The 21749-nt window shown below is 41.7% G+C and overlaps 1 protein-coding gene across 2 annotated transcripts in view; it reads left to right on the top strand.

Moving 5' to 3' along the window:
• The window catches only part of EXOC4 (exocyst complex component 4), a 448912-nt gene that overhangs the window by 49080 nt on the left and 378083 nt on the right, over nt 1-21749 (top strand). For both annotated transcript variants that reach the window (XM_066633468.1, XM_066633469.1), the window contains 2 exons: nt 54-163; nt 4285-4528. In XM_066633468.1, the coding sequence (XP_066489565.1) occupies nt 54-163; nt 4285-4528 (354 nt within the window). The remainder of the gene's footprint in view (nt 1-53; nt 164-4284; nt 4529-21749) is intronic.

The raw sequence follows: 21749 nt of genomic DNA, 5'->3' as shown, positions 1-21749 counted from the left end.
ATAGGTGTTCTTTAAAGCTTGCAATGATGTCAAATTATCTTTTTTCTTTTCAGTTCTTTTTTGAAGGATGCATCTCCCCTGCCTCTTCTTGATGTAACTAATTTGTCCACTCCTCGCAAATTCCTTGACTCCTCTCAGTTCAGCACCGTGGGAATCTCTAGTGGTGAGTGTCAAAATAATAGGAGACATTCAAATATATCTTTTTGTTAAGTTTATACATGACTTTACCCAAGCTGATAGATACTGGTGTGAAGATTTTTTTAAGGGAGTGGAAGTTTCAGGCTCAGAGATTACCTCTGCTGGAGTAAGGAGGACTAATGGCAGAGGGATGTGGGAGCAGTTCCCTAATGCCAAAGTGTGTGTGTCACACAAGATTTGTTATTCTCTCAGAAGCATCACCAGGGTATGCTTCACACCCTGGGAGAGCTCATTGCATCACCCCCATGATGGACCTCAGAGTACAGAATAATTAACAATATTGTATGCACAGCCTTAATGCAGTGGCATCACTAGGGCTGGTGTAACCCCCATCAACATTTGTTTGTTATAAACGTATAACGGTACAGGTTACCCGACAGATTGGTAAACTTTCCCCTTCCCCCCCAAAAAGAAAAATCCCCAGAGGCCAACGAGATGACACCCACACAACTGGATAAGAGTTCTAGTATTAGCTGATACATGGAAAAAAGAGCTGACTCCTTCTAGCACCTTATCGATTCCCTGCTGTGTGATGAAAACACTTCATTGGCTGTCTGAACAATCAGTCTCATTTGTCAGTTTTAAATTTAGGAAATCCACTTGGTTACATAAGGCAGTTATGTTTTAATCTTCTGATTTTTTTGGCTATAACTTTTGATAGAATACAGATAATTCAATGCAGTTTGATTCATTATATTTGGCATTAAATTACATATGATATGTAATTGATATGTAATTTGATATGTAATATGTAATGTACATATGATATGGGTTCCATTCCAAGCACTCACACGGATGGCAAAAAAAACGCACTATAGCAAATCAATTTTAAAAACAAAGTTTCTTTGCTCAGGTGATTTAAAAACAGCCTTGCTGACCTTTGTGATGTAAGATAAGAGTCATTAAGAGGACAATCCAACAATCAGTCTCTCTCAAGGTGCTTAGAAAGGCTTCACTCCGACCCCCCCTTCACCAATGCAAAATGATCACCTTTCTTTCATGTGCTCAGGGGGAAGGGAGGGGTTCCCTGGAGAGAGAAGGATTGATGGATTGTCAGCCAGCTGCCCTCCCTCTCTCTCATTAACAAAGCTATTGTTAAAGGACTGTTCAGTTTTTTAAACTGATTTTAAAGGGATGCATTTTCCCCTTCTCCAGGGTTCAGCACATTCCTTGTCATTTGCAGGGGCCATTCGTGTTGAGTCAAATCTGTGTATAAAAAATCTGTGTATAAATAGGCTGGACCTGTGTGTATATATATACACTGGACCTAATATATATATATATATATATATATATATATATATATATATATATATATATATATATATATATATATATATATATATATATATATATATTAGGGCAAAACAAACATTAGGGCAAAGCAATCCTAACTTTACATATACACTGCTGGAGTATGAACTGACAGTAATTAACCAGGAAAGATATCTTCAAAGGCATGACAAAGAAGGATTGCGTGTAACTGGTGCATTTGTGCTTATTCTCCAGTAAACACAGGACGTGGATGCGGGTTCTCCCGCATGTGGATGCGGGAGAACCCGTGGACATTATATATCTGGACTTTCAGAAGGCGTTTGACACGGTCCCTCACCAAAGGCTACTGAAAAAACTCCACAGTCAGGGAATTAGAGGACAGGTCCTCTCGTGGATTGAGAACTGGTTGGAGGCCAGGAAGCAGAGAGTGGGTGTCAATGGGCAATTTTCACAATGAAGAGAGGTGAAAAGCGGTGTGCCCCAAGGATCTGTTCTGGGACCGGTGCTTTTCAACCTCTTCATAAATGACCTGGAGACAGGGTTAAGCAGTGAAGTGGCAAAGTTTGCAGACGACACCAAACTTTTCCGAGTGGTAAAGACCAGAAGTGATTGTGAGGAGCTCCAGAAGGATCTCTCCAGACTGGCAGAATGGGCAGCAAAATGGCAGATGCGCTTCAATGTCAGTAAGTGTAAAGTCATGCACATTGGGGCAAAAAATCAAAACTTTAGATATAGGCTGATGGGTTCTGAGCTGTCTGTGACAGATCAGGAGAGAGATCTTTGGGTGGTGGTGGACAGGTCGATGAAAGTGTCGACCCAATGTGCAGTGGCAGTGAAGAAGGCCAATTCTATGCTTGGGATCATTAGGAAGGGTATTGAGAACAAAACGGTTAGTATTATAATGCCGTTGTACAAATCGATGGTAAGGCCACACCTGGAGTATTGTGTCCAGTTCTGGTCGCCGCATCTCAAAAAAGACATAGTGGAAATGGAAAAGGTGCAAAAGAGAGCGACTAAGATGATTACGGGGCTGGGGCACCTTCCTTATGAGGAAAGGCTACGGCGTTTGGGCCTCTTCAGCCTAGAAAAGAGACGCTTGAGGGGGGGACATGATTGAGACATACAAAATTATGCAGGGGATGGACAGAGTGGATAGGGAGATGCTCTTTACACTCTCACATAATACCAGAACCAGGGGACATCCACTAAAATTGAGTGTTGGGCGGGTTAGGACAGACAAAAGAAAATATTTCTTTACTCAGCGCGTGGTCGGTCTGTGGAACTCCTTGCCACAGGATGTGGTGCTGGCGTCTAGCCTAGACGCCTTTAAAAGGGGATTGGACGAGTTTCTGGAGGAAAAATCCATTATGGGGTACAAGCCATGATGTGTATGCGCAACCTCCTGATTTTAGGAATGGGTTAAGTCAGAATGCCAGATGTAGGGGAGAGCACCAGGATGAGGTCTCTTGTTATCTGGTGTGCTCCCTGGGGCATTTGGTGTGCCGCTGTGAGATACAGGAAGCTGGACTAGATGGGCCTATGGCCTGATCCAGTGGGGCTGTTCTTATGTTCTTATGACGTGCGTGTACACATACAGTTCTACACTGAATTCTGTAACCTAAACCATACAAGCAGGACATTTTGCAACTGCTTCTCCATTTCAACATCTCCTCCAAAGCCAAATAAAGCTTTTCCATAAATAAAAATGGCACCAAGACTCTAACCTACATTTACAGATAAGCAAGTTGTTAGAATCTATTGCTTATCAGCAGCGGAACTCAAGAAAACTCTGGGCAGTGGAGTTGCAGACTGCACTGTATGATGCACTAGAGGGGGAGGGTGACTCCACTATTAGCCAAAATTGTGAAAATTTGCCCTAATTTGCTTCACCTTACATGTACATACATTGAATCTCCTTTTCCATATTGGTATTCTGAATAAGATAGAAGTTGTGTAGTTGACTCAAAATCTGCATCCAATGTTACAGACTTTTTGAAAGGTTGATCTTGCATATGGTTGAAAGGTTGATCTTGCATATGGGTTTGCAGAGCAGCATTTAAAGGTGGAGAGGGACAGCACATTGCTGAGCAGCTTCAAAATATTCCTGCCATTTTTGCTTATTAGTGTTACATCTGGGTATAGGCAGTGGTTCAGTAAGGAAATTATGCTGGTAAGGGGGTTTCAACAACTGTCAAACAAGAGCAGCAGGGCCCCATAAACCTCTGTCCTTTAGATAAAAAAAAACCAGTTGCAACAGCATGATCTCAGAAGACATAAATTTGGTAGAGTATAGCATAAAATTTTACTAGGTGCCCATAAATAGTAGACAGCTAGTGAAATACACCCTGATAAATAGTAGCCTTATGTTTGACACCCCTGTTGTGGTTGTCTCTAGTGAGTGCGCTTCAGCATTTCTTAGAGTTTCTATGAATTAATCAAGTTGATACAGAGCAAATCTCTAATAGAGACCCTGGAATTGTTGGTTTTTATTCAAATGGTTGTTATTTTTCTTAGAATAAAGCCTTGATAAGTTGTCTTTGTGATCTTCATGACTGGGATTCAGAGTGCAACTTGTTTAGTACACAGATAAGCTCTTTGGGGCTTGTGCTTCTTAAACAGCAATCGTGCTCCTCCCTTTCCCATAATGAGAAACAAATTTAAATCAGAGTGGACTTTCAAAAAGCAAGATACAGTGTAGGAATCTGCTAATCAAAGAAGAAATATAAATAATCTACTGGACACGTGCAAGCCCTGGTGCACATAAAATACTAGTTTGCTTGACTTTTTTTTTTTTTTTTTTTGGTCTTTCAGTGAAAGATGTCAGTCTGATGGAAATTAAGGAAGATTTGGAACTGGATCCTGAGGAAAACAGCTCTGTCTTTATGGGCATCTTAATCAAAGGCCTGGCCAAGCTGAAGAAGATTCCAGAGACTGTGAAGGCCATTCATGATCGTCTGGAGCAGGAGCTGAAGCAAATTGTGAAACGATCTACCACTCAAGTGGCGGACAACGGCTATCAGAGGGGAGAAAATCTAGTTCAGGAGAACCAGCCCAGGTAGGAGCATTGTATCAAAGGAGAAGGCCTCAAAAGATATGCCCTCCCTGATTAAAAATTGGACTCTTTTAGACTGCATTATGTTTCTTTGACTTCTTTGGAAAATACAGGGTGGTTTTAAAGTATTTGTGCAACTTTAAACTTCAGATGTACACATGATAGAAGTACATTCTAAATGGCATATAAAAGCTGAACTCTTACAGTTTTAAAGCAATACTGTTTGATTTTTTTTTAACCTTCAACAAAACTGCCATTATTTGTGACACATTTTTCAAACGGATTTTCAACTCTTTACTGATTAGTGGCTCTCAAATTTATTTATTTATTAGATTTGTAATCCACCTTTCTCCCTTAAGGGCACCCAATTGTGGTTTGTCATTCACAGACCCAGTTTCTCTAAACCAGAGGTGTCCAAACTTTTTGGCAGGAGGGCCACATCATCTCTCTGACCCTGTGTCAGGGCTGGGGGGGGGGGTGAGAGAGTTAATTTACATTTCAAATTTGAATAAATGTACATAAATGATTTCATTAGAGATGGAACTTAGATGAATCAATCTAAGTCTTGCAGTAGCTCATGGCCTATAAAAGGCCTTGCACAAAGAAAGGCTGGCCTTTCCTTTGCTACCACTGCTGCATTACAGACGTGAAACAACAAGCAGTGAATGGAGCCCTCGTCTCACAGCTCATACGAGAGGTCAAACAGTTGGCCGGCATGTTGAGAGCAATTGTGCTGGGCCAGTGCGGGCTCCAGCAAGTCTCCAGAGGGCCAGACCTCATTGGAGACTGAGGTCTCCCAGCGGGCCAGATTGGGAGTCCACAAGTGGCCCCAGGGCTGTGGTTTGTGCACCTCTGCTCCTAAACCCTTTCGTTCATTTGTTAATTGAATTCCTATGTGGTCCATCTTTCTTGTAATGAGCAGGAAATCTCACAACTGTTATGATCTTCAGTTCTGCGAGACATAACACACAGGTGACCTTTTCTTCTACTATCGGCATTTTCAATCAGTTGAAGGATCAGAAAAGAAATAACCCAAAGTTAACAACTGTAATGCATAAAAATGTTAAGATTTCAGGTTTTATATGCTTATCATGTGCTTCTGTTATTAAAGTTTAAAGTTGCACAAGGACCTTATAACTACTCTATATTAAGCCATGCCACAGTTTTGAGCATCTCCTCAAGTTTTACTCCTGCCCACCAAGAGCTGTGCTGCCTACCTGCCATGAATCTAATCCTGAAGATTGCAAAAGAAGCAGTCTTGAAAAAAGTGATGGCAAAAGTAATAAATGACTGAAAACAATAAGTCCAAAGTCATGACTAGAGTGTTTGAAAATGGTTTTACTTTTTGCAGATTTAGTGATTTGAAACAAAAACAAATGAAAAAGGCAGAAAGTGGTATTATTTGCCTTGTATTCTATCTTCCCATTCGAAGTTTTCATTTTTATTAATGAGACTTTAAAAATATACTTTAAAAACACTTTAAAAATACCACATAGGTGATATAGTGTCAGCAGATGCAGCCACAGTATCATTTCTAACTGGAAAAGTAATAAAAATATTTTAAACACCAAAATGCGATGTTATGTGTTACCCACAAAAACACCTCTACTCATGATTTTTCACAATCAGGGGTAACAATTTCAGATTAAGAATATACTGTGAAATGATACAGCATTTCCATTACCTATAATTTGATGTCTGTCATGGTCATGAGAAGGCTATGCAAACTATATTAATGACATACCTAAAATGTGTAAATTGTATGTGGATGCATTTCTGATAGCTTTGGTGCCTGCGGTTTCAGTTTCTGCTTTTTAAGAACAGGTACCTAGTAGTTTGCAGAGTAATCCTAGATAGAAAAAGTGATTGATGCAGAGGTGACGGTCCATTAACTGACTGCTGGAAGCAGGTGACAGTGAAATTTGGACTGTCTCATTTAATTTCAAGGAATACTACTTCAGGTGCTAAGGATGTACTTTCAAGGGTCAGAACTATTTGTCTGTCTTGTGTGTCATCGGACTATGTTCCTGTGCACAACAGCAGTTCTCAGATTTTGCTGTATTTATGAAGTAGGAAGTAGAAAGAAAGGTTCCTATGTTTACATTTTTGCTAAATTTGGGGAGATAAGAACTTGTGTCGTATCTCTCCAAATTTAGTAAAAATGTAAGCATAGGAATCCTGAGCTAGTAATGTGCACTTTTTTCCTGTGCCTAATAATGGACAGAATTTAAAAGGCAATGGAGTGGTAAGTAAAGTCATGCAGGCTTCCAACCTCTTTCATGTGGGCCTGGGTAATGTGCAGTACAATCCTATGCATCTCTATCCAGAAGTAAGTCCTGTTGTTTTCAGTGGAACTTACTCCTAGGGAAAGATTGTATAAGACTGTAGTCTTAGAGATCCCACAATTCAGTAATACAGTCTTATGTATACTTGACAATCTTTCTTCCTGTTTTTGTAATCTTAAGGTGGCATAAATGGAAGAATTTTGGAACCATGACAGACTGTATTATTATTATTATTATTATTAACATTGTAAGAACTCTGCTGGATCATACCAACAGTCTATCTAGTCCAGAATGTTACCTCCCACATTGTTGATGCCTCCAGGAAGCCCACAAATAGGACATGAGGGCAACAGCTTTGTTCTGCTGTTACTTCTCACCCCCTTACGCAGCCAGTTGTCAGTGGCATATTGACTCTGTAATATGGGATTCCTTATAGTCGTCATTATTAATAGTCACTGATAGACTTTTTCCTCTTTTGGAAATTTGTCTGATCTTCTTCTTGAACCTTCTAAGGTAGTAGCTATCACCACATCTTGTCCGATGGTACTTATATTTGCCTTCCCTAAATCTCCAGACAATCAATTGCATTGAATGACTTCTGATTTTCATATTATGAAAGTGACATTTTATAAACTCTCACACTCCTGTATCATCATCTTAAAAATAATAATAATAATAAAGAACTCCAAATGCTTTAGCTTTTCTTTGTAGGGAAGGTGCTTCTACTAAATGACAACCTGGTTACTCTTTCCTTGCCATTTTCATTCAACTAGTGGGTGACATGTGGTGGAACTTGATAGGAGGCTGCTTTGCAGGCACTGGTGGAGAAGGGATAAGGGGTATGATGGAGAAAGTGAATATCATTAGCAAGATCTTGCTTCCATAGAAATTGTGCCTCCAAACTTTATTCCTGGTTCAATCTTATTCAGCTTACACCATGATGTTGCCCAACCACAGTGCAACAACTGCCATATTTCAAAGCATGCCCTGCCAGGGGAGGGGGAAGGAGAACAACCACCTTCATTTATTATGTGGTAAATTTATGTCACCCTTTAGTATTTCAAAAAGGCATCTACCTTGAGATGTTGCTAATATGCAAGCATATTTAAATATAAGTTGATTAAAGAGCAGGGGATCAGTCGCAGAGTCTTTATGAAGTTGATAGTTCTAATGCAGGGCTGTCCAAAGTTTTTGGCAGGAGGGCCACATCATCTCTCTGACACGGTGTTCGGGGGCCAGGGGAAAAAAATTAATATACCTTTAAAATTTGAATAAATTTACATACGTTTACATAAATTTATAAAAGATGAACTTATATGAATGAATGAAGGTTTTGCAATAGCTCAAGGTCTATAAAAGGCTTTGCACAAAGCATGGCTGGCCTTTCCTTTGCTGCCACTACTGCATCACAGATGTGAAACAGCAAGCAGTGGAGGGAGCGTTAATTCCACAGCTCATGCAAGAGGTCAAACAGTCGCCCTCATGCTAAGAGCAGTTGCGTGTGGCCAGTGTGGGCTCCAGCAAATCTCTGGAGGGCCAGAGGCTCATTGGAGACTGGGGGCACGCTGAGGGCCGCATTGGGAGTCCTCGAGGGCCACAAGTGGCCCCAGGGCTGGGGTTTGGGCACCCCTGAATTAAATGTTACCAAAAGGGCTGTTTTGTTTAGGAGAATTATTATGCAGGTAGCCTGGCATTATGCTAGAGACACTTCCAGGATGTGTGACTGTAGACTTGGGGGAGAAAGAATGCAAACAGACAACCAAGAGTCCAAGATCTGACAAAAGTGGAAACAGGGCCTGTATGTCAGAATTCATCTTGTACTGGCATCCATATATGTAGGCCTGTGAAATGTTTCTTGATATCAAAGTAGTATAAAATAAAAAAGGTTCCTTGGTTCTATTAAAAAAATATTGAAATCATGAGTAGAGTGTTGCATTGTGACCAGTGACATCGCTAGGGGTGTGTGTGGGGGGGTGCGGGCTGCACCGGTGACGAACCGGGGGGGGTGATACGCCCTGGGTGGGTGATGCACTAACTTCGCAGCTTTAGGAGCTGCCACTCATGCCATACACCGTTGAATGTGGAATAGCCAGCGGAGTGCAGTGCAAAAAGTGGAATTGAAATAACTCCTTTCCTTCAAAAGTTATGGCCAAAAACCGGAAGGAAAAAATGAATGGAGCCCTATGGAAAGTGAAAGTGAGCCATATCGCGTGTTTACTCATGAGTAGGCATACTTGCCATAGTCCTTCAGAAAGGGCATGCTGAGAGGACTCCAATGACACCAGAATGGTCCCAATCCAATGAATGCAGCCTCCCAAAAACATCCAAGAAGGTCCCATCCCTCCCAGCTTCGAGTCTGAGCCTGAACCGGAAACGAAGCCATGTGGCCGCGTTTACTTGTGGGTAGTGTGTTGGAAAGGGCAACTGAGAGGACTCCAAGGGCGTCAGAATGGTCCTGATCCAATGAATGCAGCCCCCAAAAACCCAAAAGGGAGAGGGAGGTCCTTCCCTCCCTCCCAGCTGCAGTCTATTGAGCCATATGGACAACAAGCAGCCTCATGGTGTGTTTACTCGTGAGTAGGCAGACATACCTTGGCTGCTGGTCTGGCCAGGCAAAGGGGAATGTGAGGACACCAGAATGGTCCCGATCGGATGGAGCTGGAGATGCTCCAGAAGGCAACCTTCCCCCCCCCCCACTAAAAAGGACAAAAAAGAGGCTTCAGCTGGTAAGGGGGAAATTTTCTATTTTGCACTTGTGAAGCCAGGTGGGTCTTTATCTTGATATGCCTGAAATAGAAGAACTTTAAGCTGGGCACTGGGAGGGCTGAAGATCTCACTGATTGTTTTTGGGGGGTTGTTGTTGCAGCCAGACTACAGAGTAAGATGGGACGTACTTCAGAGCAGACATGCATAGGCTTGGGCTCACAGGCTGCAATCCTACCCACACTTTCCTGAGAGTAAGCCCCATTGATCACAATAGGACTTACTTCAGAGTAGATTCACTTGATGGAACAGGACTGGCTCCCCCTTATTTAATTATTTTTTATTTTAATTTAATTATTTATAATTTTTTATTTTAGTTTGCTTGATGCTGTCACTTCTGGCCATGAAATCACTTCCAATGGGTCCTGGGCAGATTGTCATTCTAAAAAGTGGGTCCCAGTGCTAAAAGTTTGTGAACTGCTGCAATAAGTTGTTAGTAAGTTGACATGGGTGTATGTGTGAGAGACTACAAGTTGTCAAAATCACTAAAATCAGAATTTGGAGGAATAATACCATTATGTTATATATCAATCAATGCATAATTTCATGTAGAATGCAATGAAACAAACCACATTGAAATATCTGTGTTCTAACAAAAGGTACAGCCCAAAAACCATTGGGGGCAGGGTGATGGTACATCACCATACCCACCACCTGGGGCGTTGTCCCGCCCACTACATGGGTAACATGCAGGCCTCCCATACCGGGTGACGCGAATCCTAGTGACGCTACTGGTTGTGACTCAGTGTAAAATAATAAGAAAAGAAATGAATAAGTACAAACTGTTTGAGCGATCTTACTATTCCATTGGCCTTCAAGACAGTCTCCAATCAGACTGCTCAATGGAGAGGCAAATATATTTATTGTGCAAAGTATTGTACAAAAGTAGCAGGAAAACTATATTCAGTTATGCCTCTTCATCCTTTGTTTTCATGTGACAAATATCTGTGAGTATCTGACTGACAAGGAGCCTCACATAACCTTCTGCTGATTTTCAAGAGCATTATCTGAATAACTTACAGGATATGCAAAGGAAATGCTGGATAAAGGATATAAAAATGGGAAATTCCTGTGTGAAAAGATTATGTCCCAGTGGTGAGTTTTCTTCCTCCAGGAAGTTCTAGGAAAGATGTGAGGTTTGTGAACCAGGAGCTCTCTAAGGCAAACTTCACAGCGCCAATAGAAGCAAAGTAATTATTCTTGAAAGTAAAAGTCAGTTGAATCAAGTTAACACTAAGGGTGTTCTGTTTCCCCAGTGAAAGCTAAATTCAATATGTTAGCACTATGGATTTGTTAACTTAAAACTTGAGCTGGACCAACCTTTGACACACTGCTTAAATTTTTAACAAGGTTTTTTTGGCCCTTTGGGCTTATGACCTCAAGACTTGGCAGAGTCTTAGTTCAAATGACAACCAGAACCTTACATGGTGGTGCTAGGTTTTTACTGTCAGTGAGCCATTGCCTGACTTTTAGCTATAATTAAAACATTATTGCTGGCCAGTAGAATGTTCTTTTTTTCCTGCTTTCCTGTTATTTCCTTTTTAATTTCCAGATTAATAACAGACAAAACACATACAATACATGCACACAAACTATTTAAAGGTAAAGTATAGCAGGAAGTAAGCGGTATAGCCTGTTTACTTATATTTGTACTCTATTCTGTACTTCAGATTACATAATGCTGATCTCCATTGGAACTTTTTATACTTGTCTTTGTCACTAACCTTTTCTCTATTATTAACTTTATTTCCACTGTTCTTATTCCTCAAATCTGCAAGTTATCGCTTTTTTCATTTACAGAAAGTCAGTGAGTGGTTCCCAATTTTGATACAAAAGAAATTACTGATTTTTCTTTAAGCAAGGTCATCAGTTTGTCCATTTCTGCTAAGTCCAAAATTTTTATTCACCTTTCTTCCACTGAGGGTACTTTTGATGTCTTTCATTGTTTCACAAAAAGTATTCTTGCTGCACTAGTCTTCAACTTTTTCAACTTTTTTCTCTACACATTCCTCTGTCATTCCTAATAAAAAGGCTTCTGGTTTCATCTGTATATTTACTTTTAGAATCTGTTTCATCTGAGTACCTATCTGATGCCAATACAGGCTTGCTGTGTTTCAGGACCAACCGCAGATAGCTGAATCTGAGGATATGAAAGAATGACCCCCACGCCCTCCACCTCCCTAGCCCTACACTGAGGGTTTCCCTGGGCCTTCTAATGCCTTTGAAGGCATTAAATATGTCACTTCGTTGGTTTTTTTAAAAAACAGAAATTGCTTTTTAAAAACTAACCATCGTTCAGAGCCTGGCAGAGGTCATGGGCAGATTCACACGTCCTCTGCTGGGCTCGGAAGACCCTCTGGAGATGAGGGGAGCAGAACTCTCCTCGATTCCAGAGGGGGCACGCGTGGGGCCCACTGCGGACTTGATCCATGGATAAATGAAACTGCGGATATTGCATCCGCAGATATGGGATCTCCCTGTACTATTTTGCTTTTTCACATGTCCGACACATATGATAAAATGAACCTGCTTGTTTTTTTACATTTCCAACATCAGTTTGGCATATTTTTATACATTTTTGCATGCTTGGCGTCCTGTACCACCTATATGACATTGTCACGCCCTGAGGTGATGGTGGGGCCTGCCCCATAGGGTGGGGCATTGGCAAAGGTGTTGGAGCATTATCCAGAGTACTCGTGGTCCAGGCATATCTCCATTTTTGGCTGGCAGGTAAGGGAAGACCTCAGACTTTTGCTGGAGGAGAAATTTCACATCCTCCTCCATGATGCTGTGGCTGAGGTCCTGGCTCATGGGTGGGGAACCTCTGCCTCACCAGGTATCTGCCTACCCATCAGAGTTAGGTGGCAACTGGCGGCCTGCCATGCGTAGCTGGTGAGTTCAGCAAGTCGGGGGTCTGCCCCAGACCCAGACCCCGACAATCATTTTTTAAAATATTCATATTTAAGATAAATTTCAAATGTTTGGTCCATAGCAGGGGCTCCCAAACGTTTTTAGCACTGGGACCCACATTTTTAAATGATACTTTATTGGGACCCGCCTAGGCTTAAAAGACTTTAAAAAAAAGAGAGATTTAGAAAGAAATTTTCTTTCTTTCTTTCTTTCTTTCTTTCTTTCTTTCTTTCTTTCTTTCTTTCTTTCTTTCTTTCCTTCCTTCCTTCCTTCCTTCCTTCCTTCCTTCCTTCCTTCCTTCCACATGCTTGTAAACTGCAGGAGCTCAGCTCCTTGCAGGGCAGTTAGCAGCTATCTGATTTTGGAATAGCTTCAGGTCTTGAGGCAATTAGTTATTTGCTCTTTCCATCACCCTTATGGAACCCACCAAAAATCAGGTCGTGGCCCATCAACTGGTCCGTAGTCTTTCTCATTGTTCCACTAAGACAGTGATTTTCAACCACTGTGCTGCAGCACACCTGAAGCTGCCTCAGGTGTGCTGTGGGGCCAAGGAGTCAGGCAGCAGCAGCTGCATGCGAGAGACGTGGCAGCAGGAGGAAAAGGGGCAGCCAGAGAAGCGCCTACTGTTGCTGGTGCCTGCCCCAAGCACTGATTGGACAGCCAGCCGAAGCCTGGAAGAACTTGGGAAGCAGGTACAGAGCCAGAAGCAGCTGGCTAAAAAGGATCCGTAGGAGACCCTTTTCCTTACCTGCAATGCCCCAAAGTGACCCTCCTTGCGTTGCCCCCACTGGCAAGGCTTTGGCTTTGCCATCAAGGGCGCTGGGCCACAATCCTATCCACACTTACCTAGGAGTAAGCCCCATTGACTATAATGGGGCTTACTTCTGAGTAGACGTACAGAGGCTTGGTCACACTCTTTCTTGAATACATGAGCAGGCAAGTGATGCTTTTCTCCCTCCACCTCTTCCCCTCCTGCACACACATTCCCCCATCATAATTGCAGTTAACCCCTCTCTTTCTGCCCCTCCCCTCCCTTCCAAAATCCAGAAGCAGGTGCCTGCATTCTCTCCTCCCCCAGTGAATCCCGCACTTGTTTTAGCCACATCCCCCCTTCTCTACAGTATGCTCAGTCTAATCTCTCTTTGCCAGCACCTCCTGGCATATCAGAGCATATCAGTTGATAACAGTTTGAACAGACCTGCTTTAAAACCTTTCCAGAAACCACATACACCTCCCCCTCCAAGCTTCTTGGGAATTTTTTTAATTGCCATGTAATGATCTAAGGCTGCAATCCTAACCACACTTTCCTGAGAGTAAGCCCCATTGAACAAAATAGGACTTACTTCTGAGGAGACCTGGTTAGGCTTGTGCCCTCTATGTATTAGTTATATTATTAATGTAATTAATTAAATTAAATTTAATATTTAATAATTTAAATATTAATTACATTAATTGTAACATAATAATGTAATTAAAAACTAGTAGTGTGCCTTGACAACTTTAGTGCCTTGTCAGAGCTGAAAAAGGTTGAAAATGGATGCACTAAGATATCATGCCCCACATTTTTTGCCCATTGAATTCTATATTCTTTAACCTGTTCATCTTTTGTCTTGTATTTCAATAGCCACTTATTCATTTTAGCAATGATCTGAATTTCTTCCCCACCTAATTGTATTTCTAGTTGGGTTTCTTTTCAAAACCATCTATCTTTTTATCTACCTTGAATCTTTCCAACAATTGTACATATAAAAATCATTAACAATCGACAGCTTCTTCCAGTAATTCTTCTCTTGTCTTCATTTTACATTCCCGTTAAGTAAACTTTAATAACTCTTTATATACAGTACTAACCAATGTTTTCTAACCAGTTTCCTCTGTCAAAATAAAGCCTCGTGTGGTGAAGTCCATAATGGTATTTTTGTATAAAGTCTGTTTTTATGTTTGTTCCATATCTTCCATAAAGCATGTCTAACATAGTGATTCTTGAATTCTACATTGACCTTTACTTAATCATACCAAAGATATCTATGCCACTCAAATCTTAAATCAAGGCCGTCTAACTCCAACAATCTTCCGTTTTTAAACCATGACCATTCATTCATCCACATGAAACAGCATGCTGTATAAGTTTTTAAATCTGGCAAGACTAAACCTCCCCTGTCTTTTGCATCTTGTAAAATCTTTAAGTTTACCTTTGATTTTTTCTACTTGCCAAATAAATTTTGAAATATTTTTCTGCCATTCCTTAAAAGGAATATCCAATATTAACACTGGTATAGTCGTGAATAAAAACAGCATTTTTGGTAAAACATTACAGAAATCCTTCCCAATAATGACAGTTTCAGTTTTTCCCATCTTACAAAGTCCTTTTTAACTTCATTCCAGACGTTGACATAATTACTTTGAAATAACATGCAGTTCATATTTGTTGGTATAAAACCCAAATATTTCACTTTTTTCCACCAGTTTTATTCATTAACTTTAATTGATCTTGGGTATTCATGTTCTTAGACAATATCTTTGTTTTCTGTTTATTTACCTTAAAACCTGCCAGTTCTCTGAATTCTTTCAACTTCACAATTAGTAGTTTAATATCCTTTAGGAATCTTTCTAGAGTTATTACCACGTCATCAGCAAAAGCTCTTAATTTAAGTGTCTCATTTTAAATCTTAACACCCTGAATTCTCCGTCCTCAAGGGCGGCATCTGTCAGCCTGGGCTATCTTATGAAATTTTCTGAATAAGACAGCGGATGTGAGGACATTCAGGGCACAATCCTACCCCCATCTTTAAGGTCAAATACTCATACTATGGTGAATCCTCCTCTGCTTGATACAATATCACAAGGCCCATAGATGGCTTTATGACAGCCTGTACTGGTCAGGAAGCTTTGGGAAGCTTCTACTCAGTCTTTCCTCCATGCTGCCTTCTCAGCAACCAAAATAATTGTAAAGGGCTATGACCTTTTAACTGTATTGTACTTCTTCTGCACTGTAGCACCAGATCCTAGTAGGCAAGATTGCTGTTCATCTAATCTGGTTCAGCCTCTCATTAAACTGGATGGGAAGTAACCAGTTTGTGCATAAAAGAAAGGGATGTTGAAGGAATGTTTGTTAGATAGTGGCTGAGTAGGGGCATAGTGGATCCTTCTTTGTGTGGTGGTTGAACTGTATCCTACTGGATTCCTCCAGTTCTCAAATTCTGTGCCTGAGATTCAGTTTAGTCTCCTCACCTCCATACCTTTATTTCACTTTGGACTTTTGGGAAGCATCGATTTTCATCGTTCCTATTAGTGAATCTTAAAACCATTTTATGAGACCTGCTTCCTTTTTTATTTGCTTTCAGTGTGAAGGGAAGTGTGTGAAGTATGAAGTTTATATAATCAAAAATCGATTATATGCATTTGTTTCTCTACCAGTTAAGAGCAATCTAAAGTTTCTTTATAAATGATTATAGGGTTTTGCAGAAGAACACCAATGAGTAATTGTATTCAAGTTCAAGATAGTGCTTTCCATCTCAGAACCTTTGATTATAGGAAGAAAAAAAGCAGCATTGCCAGTGGTTCCTCTCAGTTATTGTAATGATGATGTATGAAAAATGCAACATTTCCTAGGATGTTCACTACTTAGAGAGATTCTCCACCACTGACATGGTAGAATATTATAGTGAGAAAAATCATAATTTGTAAAAGGATGTGGCACAGGACTTGACTAGATGCTGCTCAGCATTCTGGGCAGGAGTAGTAGGAAGGTACTATGAATCACTTTAGAGGACTGGTTTATAATAGGTATGCAATAAATTCTAGAAGTAGTCAGCTGTGGATTGTGATGGCAAGATCGTTAGTTGCCTTAGCTGTTGTAGCTGACCTTTTACACTGGGCATGTGCAAATGGAGAGGTTATTTTTTCACATTTGTGCATTTTTAGAAGTAAGTTGAGAAAATAGGAATACCCTGATTTCTCTTCCCTAGAAGACAGTTAGTTGAAGTTAAGATCCAGTGCTAATGCATGCTCTTGACTTGGGATGAAAAGATGTAGTAGAAGGGATAACATTAGTTTGGCTTTAGTCTTAGGATGTTGTTAGCCTATGTTGTTAACAATACTGTGCTACAGTTCCATTAATTGTAACTAGTATTTATTATCACACAAAGTTGAAAGGGAAACAATATCAAACTCAAAAAATCAAAATACAAAGGAAAAGGGTTAGGGTATAAAACCAGTTAAATTTGGTTAAGATGCTATACAATAACACAAATATTTCACAATTTTAAATAAAACCCATGTTCATTAACCACTAGATCACTTTTGACTTGCTAAACTTATTTCAGCTTTATGATCTTTCTCATTGGTTCTTATTTATTGTTAAAAGAAATAGCGTACGTTTAAGAAAAAGTTGGGCAACCGATTCCAAGGATTGCTGTGTAGACTTGCATATAAGTTGATCTTGTAGGTAAGTTGACGGCAAGTTTGAAGCAAAAAATTAAGATATTTCCTAAGCCCTGTGGATAAGTTGAGTTTGGGGGAGGTTATTGTCTCTGTGGAGGCAATTCCAGTGGGGTACTTTATGCTGCTGCAATGGAATGGAACATTTCATTCCATTCCATGTAGACTTCCCTCCTTCAACTGACCCATGCTGGTGTTGCTGCAAACATGCTTTGTGCAGCTCTGAAAGTGTAGGTGAGTTCATGTGAGTTCATGGCTCGTGCGTACTCTCTCTTTCAGGTATCTCTCTCTAGCTCTTTCCTCTAAAAGCAGGTTCATGACCAGATTTACTGTATACACTTGAGTATAACAGACCCAGGTTTTAAGGATAACTTTTAAGATCTAAATTTTTCAACTTATACTTGAGTATTTATGGGAACTACAAAGAAAACGTTATTTTGCTTTTTTTTTACATGAGACAGTAGTACTTGACTAGATGGTTTCCTATATATGGTCCCCACACCACACAAACTAAAAGTTATTACAGTTTAAATGGCAAAACTAATGCATAATTACTCTATGGGCACAATCCTAACCAGGGCTACTCAGAAGTAAATTCTATTTTGTTCAGTGGGGCTTACTCTCAGGAAAGTGTGGTTAGGATTGCAGCCTATTTGGAGTAGCTCTATTTCAGGAATTTGAAATATCCTGCAAGGAAAAGGAAAAGTCAGAAACAGAATATGATAAAGTAGGATCAAAAGTATGAAAATAATTCTAAGTATGAAAATATATAGTTTGCAAAAAGTAACATTTGTAAACAGGTATTTTGTTTTAATATATATTCACAGGTGCATAAGTTGGATTTTGCAAATGTGCAAGATGTACACATTTTTAACTGCACACTTCAACATCTTAAGCCTTTAAAAAAAAAGCATGATAAGAGGCTCTCAAAATGGCACATGTTGGTTTTGTAGCATGCAGCCTTGTCAGGCTAGATGAAGTCATAAGTTTGTGTAGATTGAAAGGATTTGAGCTGCACTGGACATGTGTCCCCTGGTTCTGGAACCATCATGTAGATGTACAGCATGCAGATGTACTCCAGTCACTGGAGAATCAGCCTCAAGCCTGGAGATCTGTTCTAGCCCTTCATCATATGGGGTGTTGATCAAACTCTTTGCAATCCATGCCATCTTTTTGTGACTTTGTCAATTTGATTCATTTGCCTTTTCAAACTCTTGCTGAGTTTACAATGAAGGTTAGCTTGTTCTAATGATCACACAGTACATGAATCACCATTGGTGACCTTGTTCAACTATTAGCAGTCATATTGCATCAAGTTATTCCCATTTATTGCCAAAACATGAGGAGTGGCCTCAGGGCACGTCTCATTCTGTTGATGTATTTACTGTGTTTTTGAGGCAATGTTATGAACTTGTTCTGTCAGACTGCCCAAGTGGACCTTGTCAGTATAGATGGAAGTATAATGGAGGTCTCTTATCCTTAAAAGAAACAAAGCAAATGCCATCTAGGCAAAACAGAGGAAAACATTCCTGTTTAAAGCAGCCTTTGGTTCCTCTGTACTTCTCCAGCTAGATTGGATCTGGCTTTCGGTCACCTTGTCTCAAAAACAGCATAAAGGCTTTAGAAAAGGTCCAGAGAAAAAAGCTGCAAAGTTGATGAGAAGCTTTAGGGGCTCTTTGAAGGAGAAACATGATATTGTGCTACAATAATCACTGTAATTGAGAGTGTCACTTGAGAACTACTATTCAGCATGTCCCATGGTGCCAGAATGAGGACATGCAAAATTGTAAGCAAGAGAAAATTGGCATAATTTTAAATAACTTGGAGTAGACATGTAGACTGCAAGACTGGATACTTGCATTCAAAAGTTTGGATAGTTATTTCAAATCAGTGTGTGAATAGATTCATCTTTTTGTTGCACACTATCAGTGTACACTATCACTTTGCATGGAGTGAAAAGACAGGTTCCTGCTTCAAGAGGGTTACAATCTAGATATGGCATCCACCTGCACATGTCACTGTGGCAGATCTCCTCTGCACATTCAAGTGTGGAAACTATGTTCTGCAAGATGACTGAACTTCATGTTTCTTCTTGAAGACAGTATCCTAAGCCAGTGGTATTAGAACTGGGATGTCGCGACGCCCCAGCCTGTGGGTCTTGGCCTCTGCCCCCTTAAGGGGCGGGGGCAGCCAGGAGACAGGGGGAAGGCAGTGGCGCGATCCACAGGATTGCGCCGCTCAGGGGGGCTGCAGGGGCTTGGGTGCACTTGCTCAAGTCTCCTACAGCCTCCTGGGCGTGCAGGGAGCCCTGCGCAACCTTCGGCAGGTCTCCCCAGGTCAGGAAAAGTGAAAGTGGAGTGATCGTGCCCTGCTCTGCAGAACTGGAAGCGGAGCACAATGGCTCTGCTTTCCCTTCTGACGGGGCTGCAGGGACTGGGGTGCACCCTCCAGTCCCTGCAGCAGCTGTCCCTGTGTGTGGGGAGCCCTGCGTGAACGCCTGCAGGGCTCTCCAGGTCAGGGAAAGGGAGAGTGGGGCAATTGTGCTCCGCTTCTGTGGAGGCAGAGCAGATCCCTCCACTCTCCCTTTCCCTGACCTGGGGTGCCCTGCAGGCACTCGCACAGGGCTCCCCGCACACAGGGACGGCTGCTGCAGGGACTGATGAGTGCATCCCAGTCCCTGTAGCCCCCTGAGCGACGTGATCCTGGGGATTGTGTCGCTGCCTTCCCCCTGCCCCTGCTGCCTCCCCCCACTCCTGGAAAGACTTACTGCGGGTTTCAAACTCCCAGAGAGTTTGAAAACCGCAGTCCTAAGCAATTCCCCACTAAAATGGTTCAGTTTACTCAGATTGCATTAACAATAAGACAGTCGAGAAAAATAACGGCCAGTCTGATACAAGAGTACCTTTTGTCTAGTTAGGGACCAGAGAATGAATGAAAGTAAAAAATGTGACAAATGTCCAAGTGTAGTCTAGAGCAGCAGTTCTTGGAATGCTGTGAGTTGTTTGTATTGGAATCTCGGTAGATCTGGCAAGGAGGTAGGGTGTGGTGTCAGTAGTGGCCCCTTTAAGGGTAAGGCCTGGGCATCCAGCAGAGTGTGCTGCACAGCTGCAGCCACTTGAAGGCAATAGGGCCTTCAGGGATATAAGGAACACCTGAGGCAGGAAGGGTTTGTGGGTAGCAGAAGGAGCAAACCTTGAGGAAGGACAGACTGGATTAATGGACTAAGGAATTGATGGTTAAAGGGCTGCTGATGGGCTGATTGGTGAATGGACTTTGGAAGCTGCTGGAGCAGACTGCTGTAGACACTGGAGTTTGGTGTGTGGCTGCTGTTCCCAAGACCTGCTGAGGACCAAGGGGCCTGCTGTAGTGGCAGGAGGCTGCTGGCAAGAGAGAGGACCTCTGCAGGTTGAACAGGCAAGCTACCCTGGAGGTGGGGTCCAGCAGGACTGTAAGACAGAACCAGGGACATTCTTGGGTAAAAAGGGGTGCTAATTAGCTAAATGTGGGCATAATTCTCCAGACAGATCTTGGAGTGGGAATCTGGCAGAATAGTTGCAGGATGGGATGGAAGCGGGTGTGTGTGTGTGTGTGTGTGTGGCTCCAATGGTGATGTAGCAGTTGCAGAATCGTGGAGACTTAGGGGCATTTTATCTTGGGGGGGGTGTTCTGAAGCCTCCTTGAGGGTCCTAGAGGCTCACAGTCCCCTCTACAAGCCTCCACATGGTCGCTGTCGGGGCACCCATTCCTGGGAATGGCCCATTTCCAGTTTTCCTGGTTGGTCATGACCCACCAGTTTGGGAACTGTTGGCTGAGAGTCTATTGAACCCAACGGAAAGCAAAACTGAGCCACATGTGCATGCTTACTTGTGAGAAGGTAAATGTGCCTTTGCTGTTATCAAAAGCCACATTTTAGCAGAGCTGTTTCTGCTGAAGCATCACTTTGAAGCTGAGAAGTGATGCCTTTGATAAGGGCAGAAACATGTTGAAAATATTTTCTAGATTTGCATATTTTTCTCTTGTCATTTGCAGCTGTTGAGACTTGAGGTTTATTTCAGGCCATAATCTGCTTAATGATGTCACTTCCAGCTTAATTATGTCACTTCCAGCTCTCAGCAGGAGTACCACACAATATTTTACTCTCAGCAGTAAGATCTTGGTAATTAATTGGTACAGCTGATTAGCCGTAAGACTCTAGGTTTCTGGCCTTGTATGTCTGGTTTTAATCCTTTCCTTCAGATATTATGAAGGAGATGCCATAATTATTGAGGATAAATTGCATTTGCATTTTCTTCTGTTCAAACATTAGAGGATACTGGGTGCAGGGGGCTCCCCCATATCCATGGATCTGTGAATTCAGTTATCTTTCTGATCGGTTCTGGGCCCCCCAGCACATGCACCCTTGTGTACACCCCCTCGCTTCCAGAAGGGCTTCTGAGCCCAGCAGAGGCCATCCCTGGAGGGCTTCCCCAGGCCTCCCAGGCCTTATAAGGCAATAAAAATGTCACTTTTGATTTGACAGAGAAAAAGTTTGAGCCTGGCAGTGAAGCTTCCTTTGCCTCCAGAGGGAGTGGGCGGTCCCCGGATTGCAGGGACGGGCACTTGCTCATGTCTGCAGTTTCAGGTATCTGTGGGGATTCTACAATGGAATGGGCTAAACTGCACATACATCAGGAGATGGGCAATTCAGCCATGTGCCAAGTTCAGACTGACCTTCAAATACATCCCTAATAGCACCCTCCTAGCACTTCCAGTGGAAGGGGATAACCACCTATTTTCATAATTGATGAAAAGTGATCCAGTGGATCACAAATGATCCATGCGTTTTA

This window comes from Tiliqua scincoides, chromosome 7 (assembly GCF_035046505.1).
Source record: "Tiliqua scincoides isolate rTilSci1 chromosome 7, rTilSci1.hap2, whole genome shotgun sequence".
In the NCBI taxonomy this organism is placed as follows: domain Eukaryota; kingdom Metazoa; phylum Chordata; class Lepidosauria; order Squamata; family Scincidae; genus Tiliqua; species Tiliqua scincoides.
The sequence above is the reverse complement of the archived record's forward strand: the minus strand, read 5'-3'. Positions and strand labels throughout refer to the sequence as shown.